The sequence below is a fragment of the Aulonocara sp. 'chitande type north' Nkhata Bay genome, linkage group LG14 (genome assembly GCF_057382095.1).
Source record: "Aulonocara sp. 'chitande type north' Nkhata Bay isolate Kocher_YH1m ecotype deep benthic linkage group LG14, A_spYH_male_GT1.1, whole genome shotgun sequence".
Lineage (NCBI taxonomy): Eukaryota > Metazoa > Chordata > Actinopteri > Cichliformes > Cichlidae > Aulonocara > Aulonocara sp. 'chitande type north' Nkhata Bay.
The window spans coordinates 25,789,510-25,810,490 of record NC_141357.1 but is presented as its reverse complement, the minus strand read 5'-3'; the positions used below and the strand labels follow the sequence as shown (position 1 = coordinate 25,810,490).

Here is a 20,981-nt window from a genome sequence, read left to right as displayed (position 1 = left end):
GGAGATGTAGAAGCCGATGAGAAGCGAACAGGCGGCGTAACGGTGGTGAGCCCCATGGTCCCGATCCTGACCGTTTCTGGTTCTTTCTGGGACAGCTGCCCCGGACGGATGCCCACGGCGGACACAAGAAAGTCCCGGATGTGGGGGCGCAGCGCGCCGAATAGCCACGGGAGCCCGGACACCATCCGCTGAAGACGGACGGCTACGGTCTCCCGGTATTCGCCTCGAGGTAGCGTCGCCCATTCCTCACAGTGGTATTCCACCGTGTAGACCAAGTCGTCCTGGAGGTCCGCGGAGGGGTTGTGAGCTGCTGGGTCCAGTTCGGGGTCGCGTTCTTCTGTCATGGTTTGCTGTGTGGCAGGCAGGAGAAGGACCCAAGATGCAGACTCACAGACACGGGGATAAACTCAAAAAACACAGCTTTATTGCTGGCCACGAGAAGTAATACAAAATAACCTAAAACTGGGAAAACTAAAGCATGAGCTGTACAAGGAACCGAACCACGGGGAGAATTACACACAACATGAGGGAGAACGCAACGCCGAACAGAGGGAGACTCAGAGAGAAATACACAGAGGGTAAACGAGGAAAGTGGGCACACACGGGGAACACAGGTGACACTGATAATCATAACGAGACAGGGCGGGGTGAACTGAACATGACATGTACCGGCACAGAGGTTTAGACAGGAGGAGAGAGAGCACGGGGAAAACACAGACATAACGGGCTGGGGAAACATGAAACAACCACAAAGGGAGACGAGGGCTCATAAATACATAGAGGGCACACAGGGGGGAGAGAGAGCACGGGGAGAACTTAGACATAATGGGCAGGGGAAACATGGAATAAAACATAAGGAGAGACTGTCACGGTTTGCGGGGGCAAGCCGTGTGGAATATATATAGGACCAAAAGGCGGCAGCTCTGGTGCAGGTGAGTGTTTATTAACAACAAAAATGCAAACAACAAAGGCACTAGGAACATGAAACTGAAACCTAAACTGGGTAAACTAACAACACAAACCAAGAATGACGGTGCAGGGAGGTCCGGGGAAATACATACAGGGAGACCGAGGGGAAACAACACAGACGAACCAGCAACAACTATGACAGAAGACACAACTAAAATACACTCAGAGAACACAGGGGGATTACATACAGGTGGGGACACAGCTGGGAGTAATTAACATGACGAGACTAGGGAGGCAAACTGAAAACACTCACATAAGACACAGACCTTCACAATAAAACAGGAACTTACACATGAAAGGACACAAACTAAGAAACGCGGACTAGATACAGGAACACACGGGCAGAACAGAGTAAACACTAACCAGAGGAAGAACAGAACCAAAATCGCGAAGAGAAAACACAAAACGCTGGGTCAAAAGGACCCAGGATCATGACAGTACCCCCCCCCTCAAAGACTGGCTCCAGACAGCCCAACAAGAAACAGCCAGAAAAAACAGAAAACAACCCAACCAGGGCGGGCGGCGGGGGCCCAGGAAGGAGGGCTCGAAGCAAAACAAAACCGGAGCACCAGAAGGCCAAAAGACAAAAACAAAAAACGAGCCCAAAACCAAAAGAAACGAAGCACACCAAAACACAGGAAAAAACAGAGTCCAAAACAGAAGAGTTCAGGGGGCCGACAGCACAGGAGTCCAAAACAGTTCGGGGGGGCCGGCCAGGGGGCCGACAGCACAGGAGTCCCAAAACAGTTCGGGGGGGCCGACCGTGCGGACGGCAACGGCGGCGACGTGGATACAGTTCGGGAGGCCGGCCGCGCGGACGGCAACGGCGGCCACTCGGGCGATGGCGGTCCGGGGGCCGGCCGCGCGGAAGGCAGCGGCGGCCACTCGGGCGATGGCGGTCCGGGGGCCGGCCGCGCGGAAGGCAGCGGCGGCGCCCAAGTGTCAGGCGCACCGGCCGAGGCTTGGAGGGCACAGGACCAGGCGTAACAGAAGCACAGGCTGGACCAGGCGTAGCAGAAGCACAGGCGGATGCAGCTGGACCAGGCGTAGCAGAGGCGGATGCAGCTGGACCAGGCGTAGCAGAAGCAGAGGCCGCAGGACCAGGCGTAGCAGAAGCAGAGGCCGCCGGACCAGACGAGGACGAAGACGAGGCTGCAGCTGGCGATGGCTCTGAGGCTGCAGCTGGCGATGGCTCTGAGGCTGCAGCTGGCGAAGGCTCTGAGGCTGCAGCTGGCGAAGGCTCTGAGGCTGCAGCAGACGAAGGCTCTGAGGCTGCAGCAGACGAAGGCTCTGAGGCTGCAGCAGACGAAGCACAGGCTGGAGCTGGCGTAGCAGATGGTGGCTGGATGGGCTCCTCGGGCCCTCCAGCTGATGTGGCATGGTGCTGGTGCGGTTCTCCTGAACCCCCAGCTGACGAGGAAGGTTGCTGAACGGGCCCCTCGGACCCTCCAGCGGAGACAGGAGGCTGAACGGGCCCCTCGGACCCTCCAGCCGACGAGGCATGAGGCTGGTGTGGTTCTCCGGAACCACCAGCTGACGAGGAAGGCTGCTGGACGGGCTCCTCGGGCCCCCCAGCTGAAACAGGAGACAAAGGCCGGAGCGGTCCCTCGGACCCTCCAGCGGAAACAGGAAACAAAGGCCGGAGCGGTCCCTCGGGTGGTTGCTTAAACTCCAGGGGTCCAGAATCAGCTGAGGACTGGGACCTAGCCTCTGGGGAAGCCCTGGAGCGGCAAACTGTGCCAAAGGCGGCTGAACTACAAAAAGCACCTTGAGGTAAAATTATACTTTCTCCCTGCATGGAGTGAGTATGTGAGACCACTATTACTGGAGCCAGAGTTACGGGTAGCGGGGGCACTGGAGCTACTGGGGCCTGCGCTACAGGCGGCACTGGAGCTACTGGGGCCTGCGCTACAGGCGGCACTGGAGCTACTGGGGCCTGCGCTACAGGCGGCACTGGAGCTACTGGGGCCTGCGCTACAGGCGGCACTGGAGCTACTGGGGCCTGCGCTACAGGCGGCACTGGAGACTGAGCTGAGAGTGGCACTGGAGACTGAGCTGAGAGTGGCACTGGAGACTGAGCTGAGAGTGGCACAGGCTGCGGGGGAGCTAACTGGGCTGAGAGTGGCTGCGCGGGAGCTAACTGGGCTGAGAGTGGCTGCGCGGGAGCTAACTGGGCTGAGAGTGGCTGCGGGGGAGGTGATATGCTGTTCACAAAGTCATCTGCCGCACAGAACACCGCCCCTGAATGAACAGTCATACAGTCCGCAAATGGAAAACAGTCCTCACTCACCACAGCCGGCGAATTAGAAGTCCGAACGTCCAGCTGTGGGGTGGCGCGCTTGCGGCGCGATCGGCGTCTCCTCCCCGCAGACGGCTCCGACGGGCCGGGCAAGATCACATCCGGCGAGTCGGGCAGCGAGGCAGGAGTGGCTGAGAGAAGGTGCGGTGTGAGCCGGAGAAAAGCCTGCATGGTCGGAGGAAGCGAGTCCAATAGCCATGGCAGGCCGGAAAAGAGCCGTTGCAGCCGGTCTTCTGCTGCGCGGCGAAGCTCTTCCGGGGGATGTTCCAGCCATAGGCTGAGAAGGATCTCCACATTGTATGTGATGTCGTCCTGGAGCTCCTCGGACGGATTTACTGCCGCTGGGTCCATGGTGGCTGGTTCGTTCTGTCACGGTTTGCGGGGGCAAGCCGTGTGGAATATATATAGGACCAAAAGGCGGCAGCTCTGGTGCAGGTGAGTGTTTATTAACAACAAAAATGCAAACAACAAAGGCGCTAGGAACATGAAACTGAAACCTAAACTGGGTAAACTAACAACACAAACCAAGAATGACGGTGCAGGGAGGTCCGGGGAAATACATACAGGGAGACCGAGGGGAAACAACACAGACGAACCAGCAACAACTATGACAGAAGACACAACTAAAATACACTCAGAGAACACAGGGGGATTACATACAGGTGGGGACACAGCTGGGAGTAATTAACATGACGAGACTAGGGAGGCAAACTGAAAACACTCACATAAGACACAGACCTTCACAATAAAACAGGAACTTACACATGAAAGGACACAAACTAAGAAACGCGGACTAGATACAGGAACACACGGGCAGAACAGAGTAAACACTAACCAGAGGAAGAACAGAACCAAAATCGCGAAGAGAAAACACAAAACGCTGGGTCAAAAGGACCCAGGATCATGACAGAGACGAGGGCTCACAGATACACAGAGGGGCACACAGGGGGTAAAAGCCATGAAGGGAAAACACTTAGGGAACAACACAACAGGGCAACTCACAAAACATGGCCTAAATAAGGAACGAAATACAAAAATACAAGGAACTAAGAATACTGGGCCCACATGGCCCAGGACCATGACATTTTCTATGCGTTTGGGACTTTCGTCCACACATAAACGGCGTTTCGAATCACCGAAAACTGAGATTTTTTTAAAACTCCTTTTTTGCGTTTACGTGTGAACGAGGAATACAGAGTTCGTCACACAACCTCAAAGGTGTGTGCCTTTTTTCACGTCATGCTGTGCACACGTTATTGTTTACATGAGATGAATTGCAGAATGGCAGATAGAGACAAAATATTGTTACTGTTAATCTGACTATCTTCAGGTTTTACACGCTTACATATACACACGCAGTTACTGTCCCCCCATTTAGAAAGGCAGAGGCATCATGGTGTAATTATTTTATGTGTAGTTGTTTTTTTCCTGTGTAATAATATTCAACATTGCTATCAATACATTTTTCAACATATGCCTCTCTGTGCAACATGGGCTTAAAAACGTCAACAACTGTAGGATACTGTTTAGACAGACGGGACAAATCGTGACAGGATCAGCCTGATATTATTTGTATCCCACTGTAACTTTACTGTATAAAGACTTAACATCTCCAAAATGTCAGGAGTAGTTAGTTATTACAACAAGTGATTGTGAACTAAAAACCAAGAATGTGGGATACTGTTTGTCTGTGATTTGAACAGCCCAACGCGTGCTCCCGACGCAGGGAAAACCAATTAAGCAGGGGAGACCTACCTTGGCACTTGTGCAGGTGAAGCCAAAGGGAAGGTATGCTTCACAATATTTTCTAGTCTTTGGCTTAGAATGAAGTTGGTTTGGAAACATATTCAGCTATGCTTCATCTCCTGCTTTGCGTTTGTGTGGGCGCCCCGTGCTAGCAGTGTCCAAGCAATTGTTTGTTTGTTTTTTTTCCTTTTTCATAGCGCCGCCTCCCCCCCCCCCCCCTCCTGCAATGGCTCGGGCGGGCTTTGGAAAGCTCTGCTCTACAGTATCTCTGAGTGAAGTTACTTCTTTTTCTTTTTGCTCCCTGTGAAATAGTGATGGTAAATTTGATTCTTTTTACTGAATCGAATTTTAATGAATCACTCACCAAAGTGAATCTGTTTTTTTGAGTCACTGAGTCAGTCGACCAGAGAGTGCAAAAAATATACATTTTCACTCAAACTTAATTTGTTTCTCTTTTCATGTAAATCCTACTGCTAAGATGAATGATTCTAAAAGAAAACAACTATTTTATAGAGCAAAAAAGAGCAAAAACATTTCTAAAATTAAGCAATTTCGTATCAAAATTGCTTAATAAACATTTATTTATTTTTATTTTAATATATTTTTATTTTTTATTTTATTAGTATTTTCCTTAAATGTGTTAAATATATATTTTCTCATCTAAATGTCCACTGAGCTGTGAGCCAGGGGGCGGTAATGTGCCTTAACAGTGGTTGCCAACCAAGAAGAAGAAGAAGCTGTGAGCCAGGAGGGAGGGGGTGAGTGATTCGTTCGCTCTATGATTCAGCACAGGAGGGAGGGGGTGAGCGAGTCCTGAGTGATTCGCTTACGATTCAACACAGGAGGGAGGGGGTTAGCGAGTGAGTGATTCATTCGCTCTATGATTCAGCACAGGAGGGAGGGGGTGAGCGAGTCCTGAGTGATTTGCTTACGCTTACGATTCAGCACAGGAGGTAGGGGGTTAGTGAGTCCTGAGTGATTCGCTTAGGCTTACGATTCAGCACAGGAAGGGAGGGGGTGAGTAGCTCAAATGTGCTGTTAGCATGTTAGCAGAGCGATGCTACTGTGAACCGAGGAGCTATTTTCTTGATGTGAGCTTGTACTCAGGGTTTTTTCTTCAAGTTCAGAGCAGAATTTTTTTTGTTATGTTACTGGATGTTGTGTTTTTCTCCACAATTTTAATTATAAGCTAGATACATTGCTGCTAACAGCAACAGGGATGAGTCAGTGAGTTAGTTGGGCTTGTGAATCATGATTCATGAGTCAGTAAAGTGATTCTCGAGTATTGAACGATTCGTTCATGATTCGCGCATCACTACTGTGAAATACAGCTGCTGTAAATTTAGCTAGCAGACACACAGTGCAACAAACAGAAATGCTCCATTTGAAATTACCTGCTACTTTTTGCTCCTCTCACTCCTATTTTGAAGCGCTAGTTGAATGCAACTGTACGTTGGCCCCTAGAGACAAAGCACGTAAAAACTCCAAAACACTTGCAAACTCCAAAACACTTGCAAACTAAAAAACACATGCAAACTCCAAAACACGTACAAACTCCAAAACACTTGCAAACTAAAAACACATGCAAACTCCAAAACACGTACAAACTCCAAAACACTTGCAAACTAAAAAACACATGCAAACTCCAAAACACGTACAAACTCCAAAACACTTGCAAAATCCAAAACACTTGCAAACTCCAAAACACGTACAAACTCCAAAACACTTGCAAAATCCAAAACACTTGCAAACTAAAAAACACGTACAAACTCCAAAACACTTGCAAAATCCAAAACACGTACAAACTCCAAAACACTTGCAAAATCCAAAAGACTTGCAAACTCCAAAACACGTACAAACTCCAAAACACTTGGAAAATCCAAAACACTTGCAAACTAAAAAACACATGCAAACTCCAAAACACGTACAAACTCCAAAACACTTGGGGTTTCTGGAATATTATGTTTTTGTTCCTGCAAACACTTTTTATGCAGTTTTTGCAAAGCTATATGTGGAAGGAAACCGTGACCTAGGACAAGCTGATGGCATAAGATGTAAGTATAACTCCTCCGGTTTCATATGCAAAAAAAATTATTGCGCTAGCTTATGTGGTTGCAGTGCTACCGCGATTTAAAAATAGTTATGCAAAACAGAGCGTGCCCGCTCCGACTGGTTTTAAAGGGTTAAGAAAAGTGTTTTGTGTAATTTGTGTAATACATTACTTTTGTAACGGTCATGGGTTGGTGACCCAGTGTTTTGTGTTATTATTAATATTTGATTTCATCATAGTTTATTATTAATAGTCTTTTTGGTTTATGGTATTGTATTTCTAGCTATCTAGTTCTTCTTTGGGGTTTCTAGTTCTTGGGTTTTGTTCCTGTGCCCCTCATGTTTAGTGTAGGCATAGTTCTGTCTTCATGTTTATTTTCTTGTTCCCCAGTTAATCCTGTCCCCGTGCTCCATGTTCCCTCTGTTCAGTGTCAAGTCCATGCCTCTGTGCCTGTCATATGTTTCCTGTTTTCTTTTGATATTCCCTGTACTGTGTGCACTGTGTCTGGTTTTGCTTCCCTTGTCTCGCTAGGTCTGACTTGTCCCAGTTGTGTTACCCATATGGAAAAGATATATATAAATCTTATAAAGTTTGTATCTGTCTTGTGTGAAACTTGTATGAAAAGCATATAAGTGTGAAAACAGATATAAGATCCCTTGAAAAATTATATAATGAAACTTGTATGTTTTGGATACTTACTAAAACAATATATGAAAGTAATGCAAAAGTGGCCACTTTCATGAGTAAATCACGTAAGCCTTATATGATTTACTCATGAAAGTGGCCACTTTCATGAGTAAATCATGTAAGCCTTATATGATTTACTCATGAAAGTGGCCACTTTCATGAGTAATCACATATAAGTTTTTACTATTTCTTTTCCGTATGGGCACCACCTGTTCCCCATCCTCTTGTTGTCCTGCTTGTGTATTTAAGTCCTGTGTTTCTTTCTGTTAGTTGTTGTGTTGTACCTTCATTGTGCTGCGTTTTCTCCTCTGTGCTTATGGTAACATTCTGGTTCTCTGTTCCTGGTTTTCTTTTCTAGTTTTCCCAGCTGTCTGATTAGAGTTTTGTGCTTTGAGTTTCTAGTTTGAGTTATCTTGTATTTCATGTTTGAGTTTTTCTAGCAAATAAAGCTGTCGCTTTGAGTTTAATTTTTGGGCCTGCATTTGGGTCCTTCCTCCTGCCTTTCACAGAGCGCACACCATGACAACTTTTTTGAGCAATGACTCTAACAACACTCACAATAAAGAGGAGAAATACCTCCACGTGGACAAACTTGTGCTATGTCTTTGATATCCTGCTTTGAGATGGTGGTGACTCTTAAAGTAGAGCCAAGTAGAGTAGGTTTGGGAAAGCTGAAGTCAGCTGAGAGTGAAGAAGTCACTTGGATGAGTGACAAAACATTTCTCCTACTGAAAACACTATGTCCAATGAACAGAATCAACTTTTTGATAGTAGATGGTAGAAGCAGTCTGCATGCCTACATGCATGGTTATATACACCTGTGATTGAAACACCTAAATTCAATAATTTCGATGAGTGAGCGTGAATACTTTTCGCAATATGACCATATTAATGTCACTGGTATATTCATATGCATTTTAAAAATACAATCTTTGTAACCGAAGGATGAAGTGAACTGTTGTTTGAATATCCAAACCATTGCTTACATATTGTTTTATTTATTTTTTTCAGAAAGATGATTATGGAGCTCCCTTTCCCATCATGTTCTTTTTTGTGTTCCTTTCTGGTTTCAGTAAGATGATATAACATTTGGGGAAAAAAATGCAAATCAGCAGTCCAAAGCTGGAGGCAAGAATAGCAAATATTTCTACAGCAACACTGAACTTCCCTGGAGAGCTGACATACGCTGGGATAAATGTGATCCACACTGCACAAAATATCAGCATGCTAAAGGTGATAAACTTGGCTTCATTAAAATTATCAGGCAGTTTCCGAGCCAGAAAAGCAAAAATAAAACATAAGAGAGACAAAAGTCCAATGTAGCCAAGCACAGCCCAATAACCTACAACAGAGCCCAAAGCACACTCTAATGTAATCTTATCTTTAAATTCTTTGAAATTCTTAAATGGAAAAGGCGGAGAAATTGTTAGCCAGATGACACATATGAATACTTGTATAAGAGTGAAACCTGTAACACAGAGTCTCTGCTGTGCAGGTCCAAACCATTTCATTACATTGCTCCCTGGACGTGAAGTCCGGAAAGCCACTAAAACAACCATTGTTTTCCCCAGAACACAAGAGATACAAAGGACAAAGGTGATGCCAAATGCTACATGTCGCAGCATGCAAGACCATTCAGAGGGCTGACCAATGAATGTCAGAGAACACAGGAAACACAATGTCAAAGAGAAGAGCAGCAGGAAGCTCAGCTCAGAATTGTTTGCCCTCACAATAGGAGTTTTCCTGTATTTGAAGAATATTAATGCCACACCAGTAGTCATGCATGTTCCAAATAAAGATGCAGCAGTCAGGAGTGCTCCCATAATTTCTTCATATGATAGAAACACTGCCTCTTTCTTAATACAGGCATCTTTTTTCTGATTTGGCCAAAACTCAGGGAGGCATCTCACACAGCTGACAGAATCTGCAAATTGATAATGAACCAGATGTTACACTTCATGAGTAGATTTTTCACTTTTCCCCAAGTGCATAATTTTCAGTGTTTACATCTACTTTATCCTATATCATTTCTACAATTACTCTAGTAAGCTACTGATGTCACACAATCATAAAGAGAAGAAGCAACATGTTTCCTGACATTTCTTCACTTTCTCATCAACATAGCAGATGATGCATTTCTTACATTGCTCCAGTTTCTACTCTGCACCTAGCCAAATATAGAGCATACAAAAATGAAAAGAGATCAACCTACAAACCCATGTTATCTGCTGAGTTGACTGTTTTGTTATATTTTTTTTATTTCTATTAACGTTGAAGATTTGGTGTCACCTGGAGTTGACTCTTGAACTGTGAAAAGACATCTGGCATAGGTCTTTTTGTCTGTTTCTTTTTTATAAGGTGTATAAGGTGTATTTTACTGGCTTTGGGGGATATGTGAATTAAACAAAAATGCAAAGCCTGCCTCACTAACTTCTAAAGTTTCTGTTAGAGCACAAAACCTGTAATGTTGCTGATCTCGCCATCTGCACATCTTATACAGTCATAGCAGCAAACAGGCCTTCCTTTCTGGAGAACCTTGCGTGTTCCTGGGGGACATTTCTCACTGCAAACTGACACAGGCACCTGTATGGATAAATGCACAATGACTACAACAAAAGTCCCTGTATCATTTGAGCTTTATTTTTCATTGCCTCAAATTCAAACCAAATTCAAACATTCAAAATTGAAATTGTAGCTTTTAATTACGGTTTTAATTATTTTCTAATACCTTACCTGCTTTGTGTTACTTTCCCAAATTAATGAGTTATTTTGCAAAGTCAGCTGTTTGTCTGGAGAAAGTGATGCATCGTAAAGACCAACTGTCACAAACTCCACAATACTGTTTTTTCTTGGCTGCCAGTTTATAATTTCATACTTTGCTGCTGGATCTCCATTCTCATCAAAGTAAACCTCATCACCTTCTTTTGTTTTGAAATAAATTTTTAGAATGCGCTGCAAAATCTAAGAAGACAAGCAGTCTGTTAATTTATTGAATCTCATTTTGTAACACAGACAGCACAACTGCTACTTTTTGTTCAAATGTAACCTCACCATGAATGGATCTAGCTGCACATTTTTGTTACATGTTTCATTACAGCTGAGGATTTTGTGAAGTGCATGGGCCACAGCATACACTCCTTTGTAGACATTGTTAAAGATAGACATAAGTGACATATCAGTGAAACTGTTTTGAACTCCAGTCATATCTTCATGTCCAGTGCACTCCCTCGGATTTTCTGCTGTTGAGTTCAACTCCTTGAACTTACAACTAAATAGTGTCTCCCAGAACTCAATAAAGAGTTCATTATTAGATGAATTCAGTGATTTTACATTCAGTATAAACTCTTTCAAGCCACTGACATGTGCTTTTGGAATTGAAAGACCAATGGCACCATCTAGTATGTGATGTATATCCATTGCAGCTATTTGGGAATCAGATATCCAAGACTCACTGCCTACCCACTGGTACCCAGTTAGGCCATGGACAGACAGTTTATTTATTAGCACATCCATATCCATGTGTGAAAGAAAGGCAATGATCACCTTGGAGGTTGAAGCCTTTATAGTTTCAATGATCTTTTGAATTTTTTCATAGGGATCTGTCCTAAAAAAAGATACAGAATACTCTAGACAGATGCCCAGCTGCTGTGCAGTTTCTGTGAATGTGGCCATGCCATTATTTCCATAATCATCATTGGTTCGAATAGCTCCAACCCAAGTCCATCCAAAGTACTTGACCAAATGGGCCAGGGCTCTGCTCTGGTAGTAGTCACTTGGTATTGTTCTGAGGAAGGATGGGTACTTGGTTTTGTCACTGAGACAAGCACATGTGGCAAAGTGACTGATCTAAAAGAAAGGAAAAAGAACTCATTCACATGGAAAAACACAAAGAATGATATATATTGATAAAGTGGAACAATAAAGGCAAATGGTTTTTGTTGGGGTTTTTTTTTTTCCAGAAATTCTTACATTTCTACCAATCCTACCTACCATTGGTATATAAAATGGCCCAATTACAGTTGATATTGCCATGCAAGGAGATGAAGAAGTCTCTCCCAAAATGGTCTGCACTGATGCAGGTCTGGTACAGGGTACTCCAGACACTGCAGAAAAAATTTCATTACCATTTACTAAGGCAAGTGCAACTTTTATACCTCTGGCAATGGAGCCACAAGTATCATACATTTTATAGCCCAGAGAGACTCCTGGCAGTAGATCTGAACTGTTGTTAATCTCCTCAATGGCAAAACGCATAGCCTGGGCAAACTGGAACTCTCTGAAATTCAAACTTGATCCAAACAGTAAATAATTGATATAATATTTAGTTTCACATTGAAGAAGACACAGAACATTGTTAAATGTCACTCAGTTAAAATCAATCCGTCAGTAACACAACTGAAATACATGAATATCTAAACCAGAATGAGACAAAAGACCTGACACCTTTTTTTTTTGGAGACCACTTTTAGATATTTCAAAATTGAATAAATTTTTGCAATGTTATACCTGGTACATTGCAGTGGTAGTGGTTTCTGCATGTAGTTATCCTTTCTGTCTTTCCAGCTGCTGTGAAAAGAGAACATCCCTCCTAGTATAATATCCCCATTCTTAGACAGTTGGGGGTTCTCAGGGTCCCCTCTTCTCTTGCATATCTCCTCACTATGAGAGAAACACGCTACCAATAACAGTTGTAAAAATGCCCACCCCTGTTCTGGCCATTTCTGCGTAGATGGCATGCTGTCTGGAAAACCTAAACCACTGGGTGGCATTATATGGCACTGTATACAGTAAGACTTGTATTTATACATTTTAAAGTAGCAAAAATTAATCCCTGTGGAACAAAAAGGTGGGGTGAGAGGAGTAACTCTGTGATATACTATAGTCTTATTCAAAATATATTCTATATGTGCTTAAATCCCAAATACGTATTTGTTATCAATTTTTTAATTGACTGAGATACAGTTTAAACTACATTTTCTTTAACTTTAATTAGACTCAAGAGAATCTGATTTAGTGCTGGCTCAAAACAACAACCTGCTTTCTGATTTAGGGCTGGCTCAAAACAACAACCTGCTTTGTTATCTTATATGCAATGTTTTTCTAAACAAAGGAATATCCTGCTAGTGTTGTAGTTTAGCTTGTACTTGTCTGCTGTCTGGAGGCAGAAGGGTTGCATGTCTAATCTGCTAACAATAAATAACTTTATCAGGGTTAAATATGCGTGTTTATGCATATTTGTGTGTTTGAGCCTTGTTCAAAACATGAAGCTTGAGGTGAGAAGGACAATTAGGATGTTGTTGGCCTTCTCTCACCCTTCTGTATGATTCTTCATATATTGAGTCTGTTCTGTTCTTTAAAATAAATACAACCTGTAGCCACTTCTAACATGTTTCCTTACATATTGTAACGCACTCGATTACAAGTTAGTTGATTGTTGTGTTATTGTGTTCACATTGCCACTCACTTATGGCATAGCTGCTCCACAGTCTAGAGGCCGTTAAGCCTATCAGTCATATCAGCTAACTATGACAGAGTAGCAGAGCATGCTTGTGGCTGGCTGAGAGCATTTGGGGAGTGGGAGCATACTTGCCAACCTTGAGACCTCATAATTAGGGAGACATTCAAAAGGGCTGTTGTGGGGCCATCTCACACTTCATCCATGGAAGCCATGACAGTGGGATTAAGGAGGTCCTCAAAATATTCTTTCCATCGCTTGAATATTTTCTCAGCTGAAGTCCGCAGCGCTCCACCAACACTATACACAGTGTAGGTAGAGCAATCGCTTTCCCCTCCTAAGTCGCCAGACAGTGTGCCAGAATCTCTTTGAGGCAGTCCGAAAGTCTTTTTCTGTGGCCTCTTCGAACTCCTCCCACACCCAAAATTTTGCTTCAGCCACTGCCCAAGCCGTGTTCCACTTGGCCTGTTGGTAGCTATCAGCTGCCTCCAAATTCCCACAGGCTAACCAAGCCCGTTACCATGTTCAAACACGGTGTTCCTTATGGCCAAACTGTGTTTTGCACAGAAGTCCAACAACAATCAGATCCGGTAGGCCGTTTGCGCCCCTTCAGGTCTCACTGTCATTGCCCACATGAGCATTGAAGTCTCCCAGTAGGAACACAGAGTCCCCAGGTGGAGCACCCTCTACCACCCCACCCAGGGACTCCAAGATGCTGGGTACTCTGAACCGCCACTTGGTGCATAAGTGCAGACGATGGTCAAGACCCGTTACCCGACCCGAAGGCGCAGGGAACGAACCCTCTTGTCCACTTGAAGAAAGCCCAATGTACGGACAGGAAGCCGAGGAGATACTAGGATACCCGCTCCAGTCCACCACCTCTCTCCAGGAGACTGGTTCTAGAGCCCAAGCCGTGCATTTAGGTGAGCCCGACTATATCCAGCTGGTACCTCTCAACCTCACACACTAACTCAGCCTCTGTCCCCATCAGAGAGGTAAAATTCAATTTCCCAATTGCCAGTCTTGGTATCCAGGTATCAGTCCGCCAGGGCCTCTGCTCCTGACCACCACCCAGCTCACAATGCACCCATGACCCCTACGGTGCCTCCTGCAGGACGATGGGCCCATGTCCTTTTTTTGGGCTGTGCCTGGCCAAGCCCCATGGACTAAGGCCTGGCTTGCCCTTGGGCACCCTCCCTGGGCCTGGCTTTAGGGAGGGGCCCCGGCAACCCTATCATGGGCAGGGTGAACTGTTCCCTAAGTGTTCTTCTCATAGGGGCCTTCTGAATCACTCTGTGTTTGATCTAATCCCTCACCCAGAAGACCCTAGGTGAGGGATTTCCAGGTACGTCGAGGCCTGTGTATTTTAGCTCTGTGTTTGTCTTTGCTCAGTGTCACGTCGTACAATCAGATTTTGCCTGTGTGTTCTAGTTTGTGTTTTTCCCTGGTTTGATTTCTGTTTTCTGCAGTCAGTGTTCAGTTCATGTTTTGTTTTTATCGCCAGCTATAAAGCTATGGTTTTCAGCGAGTCCTGCTTTTGGATCCTCACCTCTGCCTACCCGCACACAGAGCCCTGACAGAATGAAAAGGAAATTAACAAAACAGGCCAAGCAGATGGTCACAACACCTATGGATTTGAAGACTAAGATAAAAACATGCAGTAGCAGCAGCACTGGCATCACAACAACAGCTGAATCCACCAGGTCTTTGGGGGCCCCCTCCAAACCAGCCCACAATGGATTATCAGCAAATACCATTGCGAGGAAGATGAACTAATGATTTTATATGTTATTACAAATTACTTTTGCTACAGTGAATGAATGTCATTTCTGTTAATCATCAGCCTAATAATTAGGTCTGATCTTGTCATATTGCCTTGACCTGACTGTCTCATTAATGCTGTTGTTACTGAACATCACCAGCAAATGCTATTGTATCATTACTGAGAGAAATCATGATGTGTAAAGAATTAAAAGGTTTACACTGCATGATTGCTTTGCACATGAGTCACACCCCTGCTAAATGTTATGTTCTGAGTTCTTTGTTTTCAGAGCGTCCAACATGACCACACCACCCAACTAAATGCCAAAGGAGGGTAATTATACATGTTTACTATAATGCAACAGAGGTAGGTGAAGTGCAGCAAAGCTTTCATGGTTTAATAAAATAATAAACATTGTGAATTGGTCCAATACCAGATACCTATTTCCAAGTCTGATCTATTGTGGTTCTGTGGAGGAAAAGACTTGGATTTCCTGCTTGGATGTGGTTAGGAACCTGTACAATGGTAAGACTAGTGCTTCCAGTGACTGTAATAGGGTACTGGTCAAACCTAACTCCAATACTTTTGTGGTTAAGATGATTCCTCAATTTTAATATTGATTTCATAAAGATTGTGATACAAATTGGTGTTATTGAAGTTCTAAGATGTGTGTCTAATGAGCATGTGTTACCTAATTAAATTGTAAACGTGTTTACATTCATCCTGTTGGGGAATCCCTAATAACATGTGGACCACACTATAATATCCAATTGGCTAACTTAATCTGATGATAACATTGCAGGTCCATTTGAAAAATTTGTTTTCAAGTCAGTGAGGGTGGTATAGAACAGGAAGTCCTTAGACTTCCCCTCTCCGCTCTTGGCGTGTTTGGTATTGTGTGCTGCACTCTCATTCCTAAAAACATAGCTTCAGATGCCATTGTTAGAGTATGGCAGAGGACCTGAAAAGTGAAGACGACAGTCAAGGAAGCCAGAAGGAAGGTACTGAGAGAGGAAACTTCGGTTTTTTGTTCTTTTTCCCTCCAACATTCAGGTCATCAGGCTTGTCCAGAGGACCTCATTTTGCACTCTCCTGATGGGAAAGGATGATGGCCTGTAAGGTCCATTAACTTTTATTAGAAGAGTGACAAATTTTTCTCACCTTCTGGGGACTTCTGAAACAGGTTTAAGAGAGGAAGACCACTCTGGTCCAATATCACATTGATACCAAGAAAGGACATGAGGCTTTAAGATGGATTATGGATTTACATGTTAAAAGGTGTGAAAGTAGAGATTTGTTTTAATTTTTTTAAACAAATTTTTAATATGTGTGCCCCATTGTCTTACATATTACAATTACCTCACAATTTTTATCACGCACTTATATTTTATCTAAAATAACACATTTATATCTTATCTTTTATTACACAAATCGGTGTTGTAGAATAGAGTGTTGAAAAGATAATGTCACGCCCATCCAAAACCAGACTGCTTAAAAAATACCACAAGGAATAAGTTTTCTGTTTAGACAGTCGGTGGTTTTTTATCTGTTCTTCTCATTGCAGAAGGAGATATCCATACCAGGGTGTATGGTGATCCATGGAATGGACCCAAGGCAAATAATGGGAAACAAGTCCACGACCACAACCTCCCCCGAAAAATTTTGGCCAATCAAATTAACATTTTGTTTTTCTATCTCATAATAAAAGTGTTTACTACCTGGGTGCTCTTTATTCGTACAGATTGCTGAGCTGTCTTCTCTCATAAGATTGAACCCAACAGTAGTGAGAACTGTGCACTATGAATTAAGTGTGTGTCAATCATAATATACTCAAAAAAAAATTTATTTTATTGAATCATAAATGTTAAAGTCAGGCATTGTCTGAATGTTTGCTTAGTCATTCTGACCACACGCTAAACACCTCAGACAAGATCTGAGCAGTGTGCTATGTTTGCATTCTCTGCTGGTACAAAAAAAAAAAAAAACAGCACAGAAGCACACACACAAACTTAATATTTTAATTAAATAACTTATTTATTTTCATGATGGTGGTCGTGGAGCACCCTTCCCCATCATGTTCTTTTTTGTGTTCCTTTCTGGTTTCAGTAAGATGATATAACACTTTGGAAAAAAAATGCAAATCAGCAGTCCAAAGCTGGAGGCAAGAATAGCAAATATTTCTACAGCAACACTGAACTTCCCCGGAGAGCTGACATATGCTGGAATAAATGTGATCCACACTGCACAAAATATCAGCATGCTAAAGGTGATAAACTTGGCTTCATTGAAATTATCAGGCAGTTTTCGAGCCAGAAAAGCAAAAATAAAACATAAGACAGACAAAAGTCCAATGTAGCCAAGCACAGCCCAGTAGCCCACAGATGTGCCCAGAGCACACTCTAAGGTGATCTTATCTTTAAATTCCTTAAAGTTTTTAAATGGAAAAGGAGGCGAAACTGTTAACCAAATTATACACATGATAAGTTGTATAAGAGTAAAACTTGTAACACAGAGTCTCTGCTGTGTAGGTCCAAACCATTTCTGAACATTACTACCTGGACGCGTTGCCCGGAAAGCCATCAAAACAACCATTGTTTTCCCCAGAACACAAGAGATGCAGAGCACAAAGGTGATCCCAAAAGCTACATGTCGCAGCATGCAGGACCATTCAGAGGGCTGACCAATGAATGTCAGAGAACACAGGAAACACAATGTCAAAGAGAAGAGCAGCAGGAAGCTCAGCTCAGAATTGTTTGCCCTCACAATAGGAGTTTTCCTGTATTTGAAGAATATTAATGCCACACCAGTAGTCATGCATGTTCCAAATAAAGATGCAGCAGTCAGGAGTGCTCCCATAATTTCTTCATATGATAGAAACACTGCTTCCTTCTTTATGCACGTGTCTCTTCTTTCATTTGACCAAAATTCAGGGGGACATCTCAAACAGGTAACAGAATCTGCAAATTAATGTTAACACAATGTTAGAATTCTGGAGATTTACTAGATTTATGCGTTTGAATCTACTTTACAGCATATTATACTCACTAGCACACTAACTATTACTCTACATTGGTCAGGCTACTGCTAAAGCTACACAATGAGAAGATGAGAAAAAATGCGTTGACAATGCTTTTGCACAGTCAATATGAAAAATGGTAAATAAGTCACTTCAAACATCGTTGACCATTTTTCAGTAAAACTGACACTGTTTCTGAACAAACTGCAGCATCAAGAAATTACATGCTGTGGTATAAAGCAACTGGTGCTGGAACAACAGCGAAAGTTATGATAGATAGGGCAGGTTTTGAAGCAGGGAGTGTGCTCATATTATTCACAGTAGGCTGAAACAGCCCCATATTTCACTCTTCATTTGCTTTATGTATAGAAAAAAAGAGCAAAATTATTAAAATTTCTGAGGGGTTTCCTCAATGTTGCAAAAGAATGAAAAAATATGCTGGAACATGAACAGTTATATTGCTTGTAGTTCATTAAAGTTTTTTATTGAAATATTACCACACCTGTAGTGTTGCTTATCTCTCCCTCTGCACATCTTATACAGTCATAGCAGCAAACAGGCCTTCCTTTCTGGAGAACCTTGCGTGTTCCTGGGGGACATTTCTCACTGCAAACTGACACAGGCACCTGTATGGATAAATGTACAATAATAACCATGGATAAACTGCATGTATGATGATCTTTACAATCATTTCTTAATTTTATTGTGCATATTTTATATTTATATGCATGAAGTTCAAATGTTTTAAAATAACACCTGGTTATAATTAATTCTTTATTCTTAATAAGCTTATTATTTGTACTCATTGTTTATTGATCACTCACCTGCTTTGAGTTTCTTGCCCAGATTAAAGAGTTATTTTGCAGAGTCAGCTGTTTGCCTGGAGAAAGTGATGCATCATAAAGGCCAACTGTCACAAACTCCACAATGCCGTTTTTTCTTGGCTGCCAGTTTATAATTTCATACTTTGCTGCTGGATCTCCATTCTCATCAAAGTAAACCTCATCTCCTTCTTTTGTTTTGAAGTAAATTTTTAGAATGCGCTGCAAAATCTAAGAAGACAGGCAGTCTGTTAATTTATTGAATCTCATTTTGTAACACAGACAGCACAACTGCTACTTTTTGTTTAAATGTAACCTCACCATGAACGGATCTAGTTGCACATTTTTCTCACATGTTTTATTACAATTGAGGATATTGTGAAGGGCATGGGCCACTGCATACACTCCTTTATATACATTGTTAAAGATAGGCATGAGAGACATATCAGTGAAACTGTTTTTAACTCCAGTAAGATCTTCATGTCCGGTACACTCTCTCGGATTTTCTGCTGTTGACTTCAACTCCTTGAACTTACAGTTAAATAATGCCTCCCAGAACTCAGTAAACAAATCATTAGATGAATTAAGAAGTTTCACATTCAGCATGAACTCCTTCAGGCCAGTGACGTGTGATTTGGGAATGGAAAGACCAATGGCACCATCCAGTATGTGATGTATATCCATTTCTGCGGTTTGAGAATCAAATATCCAAGACTCACTGCCTATCCACTGATAACCAGTGAGGTTGTTGAGAGAAAACTCATGTAATAGCACATCCATATCAAAGTGGGACAGAAAGCCAACAATCACCTTGGAGGTTGAAGCTTTTATAATGTCAATGATCTTTTGAATTTTTTCATAGGGATCTGTCCTAAAAAAAGATACAGAATATTCCAGACAGATGCCCAGCTGCTGTGCAGTTTCTGTGAATGTTGCCATGCCTTTATTTCCATAATCATCATTGGTTCGAATAGCTCCAACCCAAGTCCATCCAAAGTACTTTACTAAATAGACCAGGGCTCTGCTCTGGTAGTAGTCACTGGGTATTGTTCTGAGGAAGGATGGGTACTTGGTTTTGTCACTGAGACAAGCACATGTGGCAAAGTGACTCATCTAAGCAAAAAGAAAAAAAGAAAAGAAAAGAAAGAGAGATTATAGTCACACTGACCATTAAAAATAGAAAAAAAATGTTGCACACATCCACATTTAATTTCAGTTTTCACTGTGTTAAGCACATTATATCCCTGCAAAGAGGGTTATCTAAAATGGAAAAATACAAAGAAAGCAGAACTTTTAAAGAGTCACATTTGTGTTTCCAGAAAAAAAAATATTTTTAGCTATTCTACCCACCATTGGTATATAAAATGGCCCAATTACGGTAGCTATTGCCATGCAAGGAGAGGAAGAAGTCTCTCCCATTATAGCCTGCACTTGTGCTGGTTTGGTACAAGGGGCCTCAGGTGCTGTGAAAATAATTTGATTACCATTCATCAAGGCTAGTGCAACTTTTATGCTTTGGGCAATGGAACCACAAGTATCATACATTTTATAGCCCAGAGAGACTCCTGGCAGTAGGTCTGTACTGTTATTAATCTCCTCAATGGCAAAAAGCATAGCCTGGGCGACCTGAAATTCCCTGAAATTCAAACTTCATTGAAAAAATGAAAAAGTTGACATAAAGACAATAGATTACTAACACATAAAATACTGAAATCAGTCAGTTATATGAAAATTGAAAAACAAGATAAAAGCAAGAAATAAAAGGATGAATTGTTTTATGTCTTAGATCATTTATCTATTTTAAATTTATTTTTATAATGTTATTTACCTCGTGCATTGAAGTGGCAGTGGTTTCTGCATGTAGGTATCCTTTCTGTCATTCCAGCTACTGTGAAAAGAGAACATCCCCCCCAGTATAATGTCCCCATCCCTAGATAACTGGGGATTCTCAGGATCCCCTCTTCGTATGCACACAGGTTCTTTTGCCTGAGAGAAAGATGCCACCAATAACAGTTGGAAAAGTGCCCACCCCTGTTCTGGCCACTTCTGTGTAAATGACATGCTGTCTGTAAAAAATAAACCACTGGGTGGCATTGCAAGTAACCTAGTCTAAGTGAAACATGCAGACTTTATTTATACATTTTGAAGCAGCAAAAATGAATAACAGAACCATCAT

At 42.8% G+C, this 20,981-nt stretch overlaps 2 protein-coding genes across 2 annotated transcripts; both read right to left on the bottom strand.

Annotated features, from left to right (window-relative positions):
- Nucleotides 1-5,292: 5,292 nt before the first annotated feature.
- LOC147314690 (extracellular calcium-sensing receptor-like) lies at nucleotides 5,293-12,005 on the bottom strand. The gene is made up of 6 exons (XM_086260204.1): nucleotides 11,742-12,005; nucleotides 10,803-11,597; nucleotides 10,485-10,712; nucleotides 10,211-10,334; nucleotides 9,462-9,675; nucleotides 5,293-5,311 (listed from the first exon to the last, which is right to left on the bottom strand). The coding sequence occupies exons 1-6, from the start codon at nucleotides 12,003-12,005 to the stop codon at nucleotides 5,293-5,295; spliced, it is 1,644 nt and encodes a 547-aa protein (XP_086116330.1).
- Nucleotides 12,006-16,608: 4,603 nt separating this feature from the next.
- On the bottom strand, nucleotides 16,609-20,981 carry LOC147314689 (extracellular calcium-sensing receptor-like). The gene is made up of 7 exons (XM_086260202.1): nucleotides 20,958-20,981; nucleotides 20,634-20,818; nucleotides 20,156-20,453; nucleotides 19,127-19,918; nucleotides 18,809-19,036; nucleotides 18,487-18,610; nucleotides 16,609-17,925 (listed from the first exon to the last, which is right to left on the bottom strand). The coding sequence occupies exons 1-7, from the start codon at nucleotides 20,979-20,981 to the stop codon at nucleotides 17,009-17,011; spliced, it is 2,568 nt and encodes an 855-aa protein (XP_086116328.1). The 3' UTR covers nucleotides 16,609-17,008.

Excerpts from the sequence above, each read along its gene's own strand:
- LOC147314690 (XM_086260204.1), bottom strand. The coding sequence starts at position 12,005 with ATGCGTTTTGCCATTGAGGAGATTAACAACAGTTCAGATCTACTGCCA. Across the intron at positions 10,713-10,802 it reads TGCAGCTAGATCCATTCATG|ATTTTGCAGCGCATTCTAAA; the intron begins GTGAGGTTACAT and ends TTGTCTTCTTAG. Across the intron at positions 9,676-10,210 it reads CGAGATCAGCAACATTACAG|ATTCTGTCAGCTGTGTGAGA; the intron begins GTTTTGTGCTCT and ends ATCAATTTGCAG.
- LOC147314689 (XM_086260202.1), bottom strand. The coding sequence starts at position 20,981 with ATGATGGTTCTGTTATTCATTTTT. Across the intron at positions 20,454-20,633 it reads CTGCCACTTCAATGCACGAG|TTTGAATTTCAGGGAATTTC; the intron begins GTAAATAACATT and ends TTTTCAATGAAG. Across the intron at positions 17,926-18,486 it reads AGAGATAAGCAACACTACAG|ATTCTGTTACCTGTTTGAGA; the intron begins GTGTGGTAATAT and ends ATTAATTTGCAG.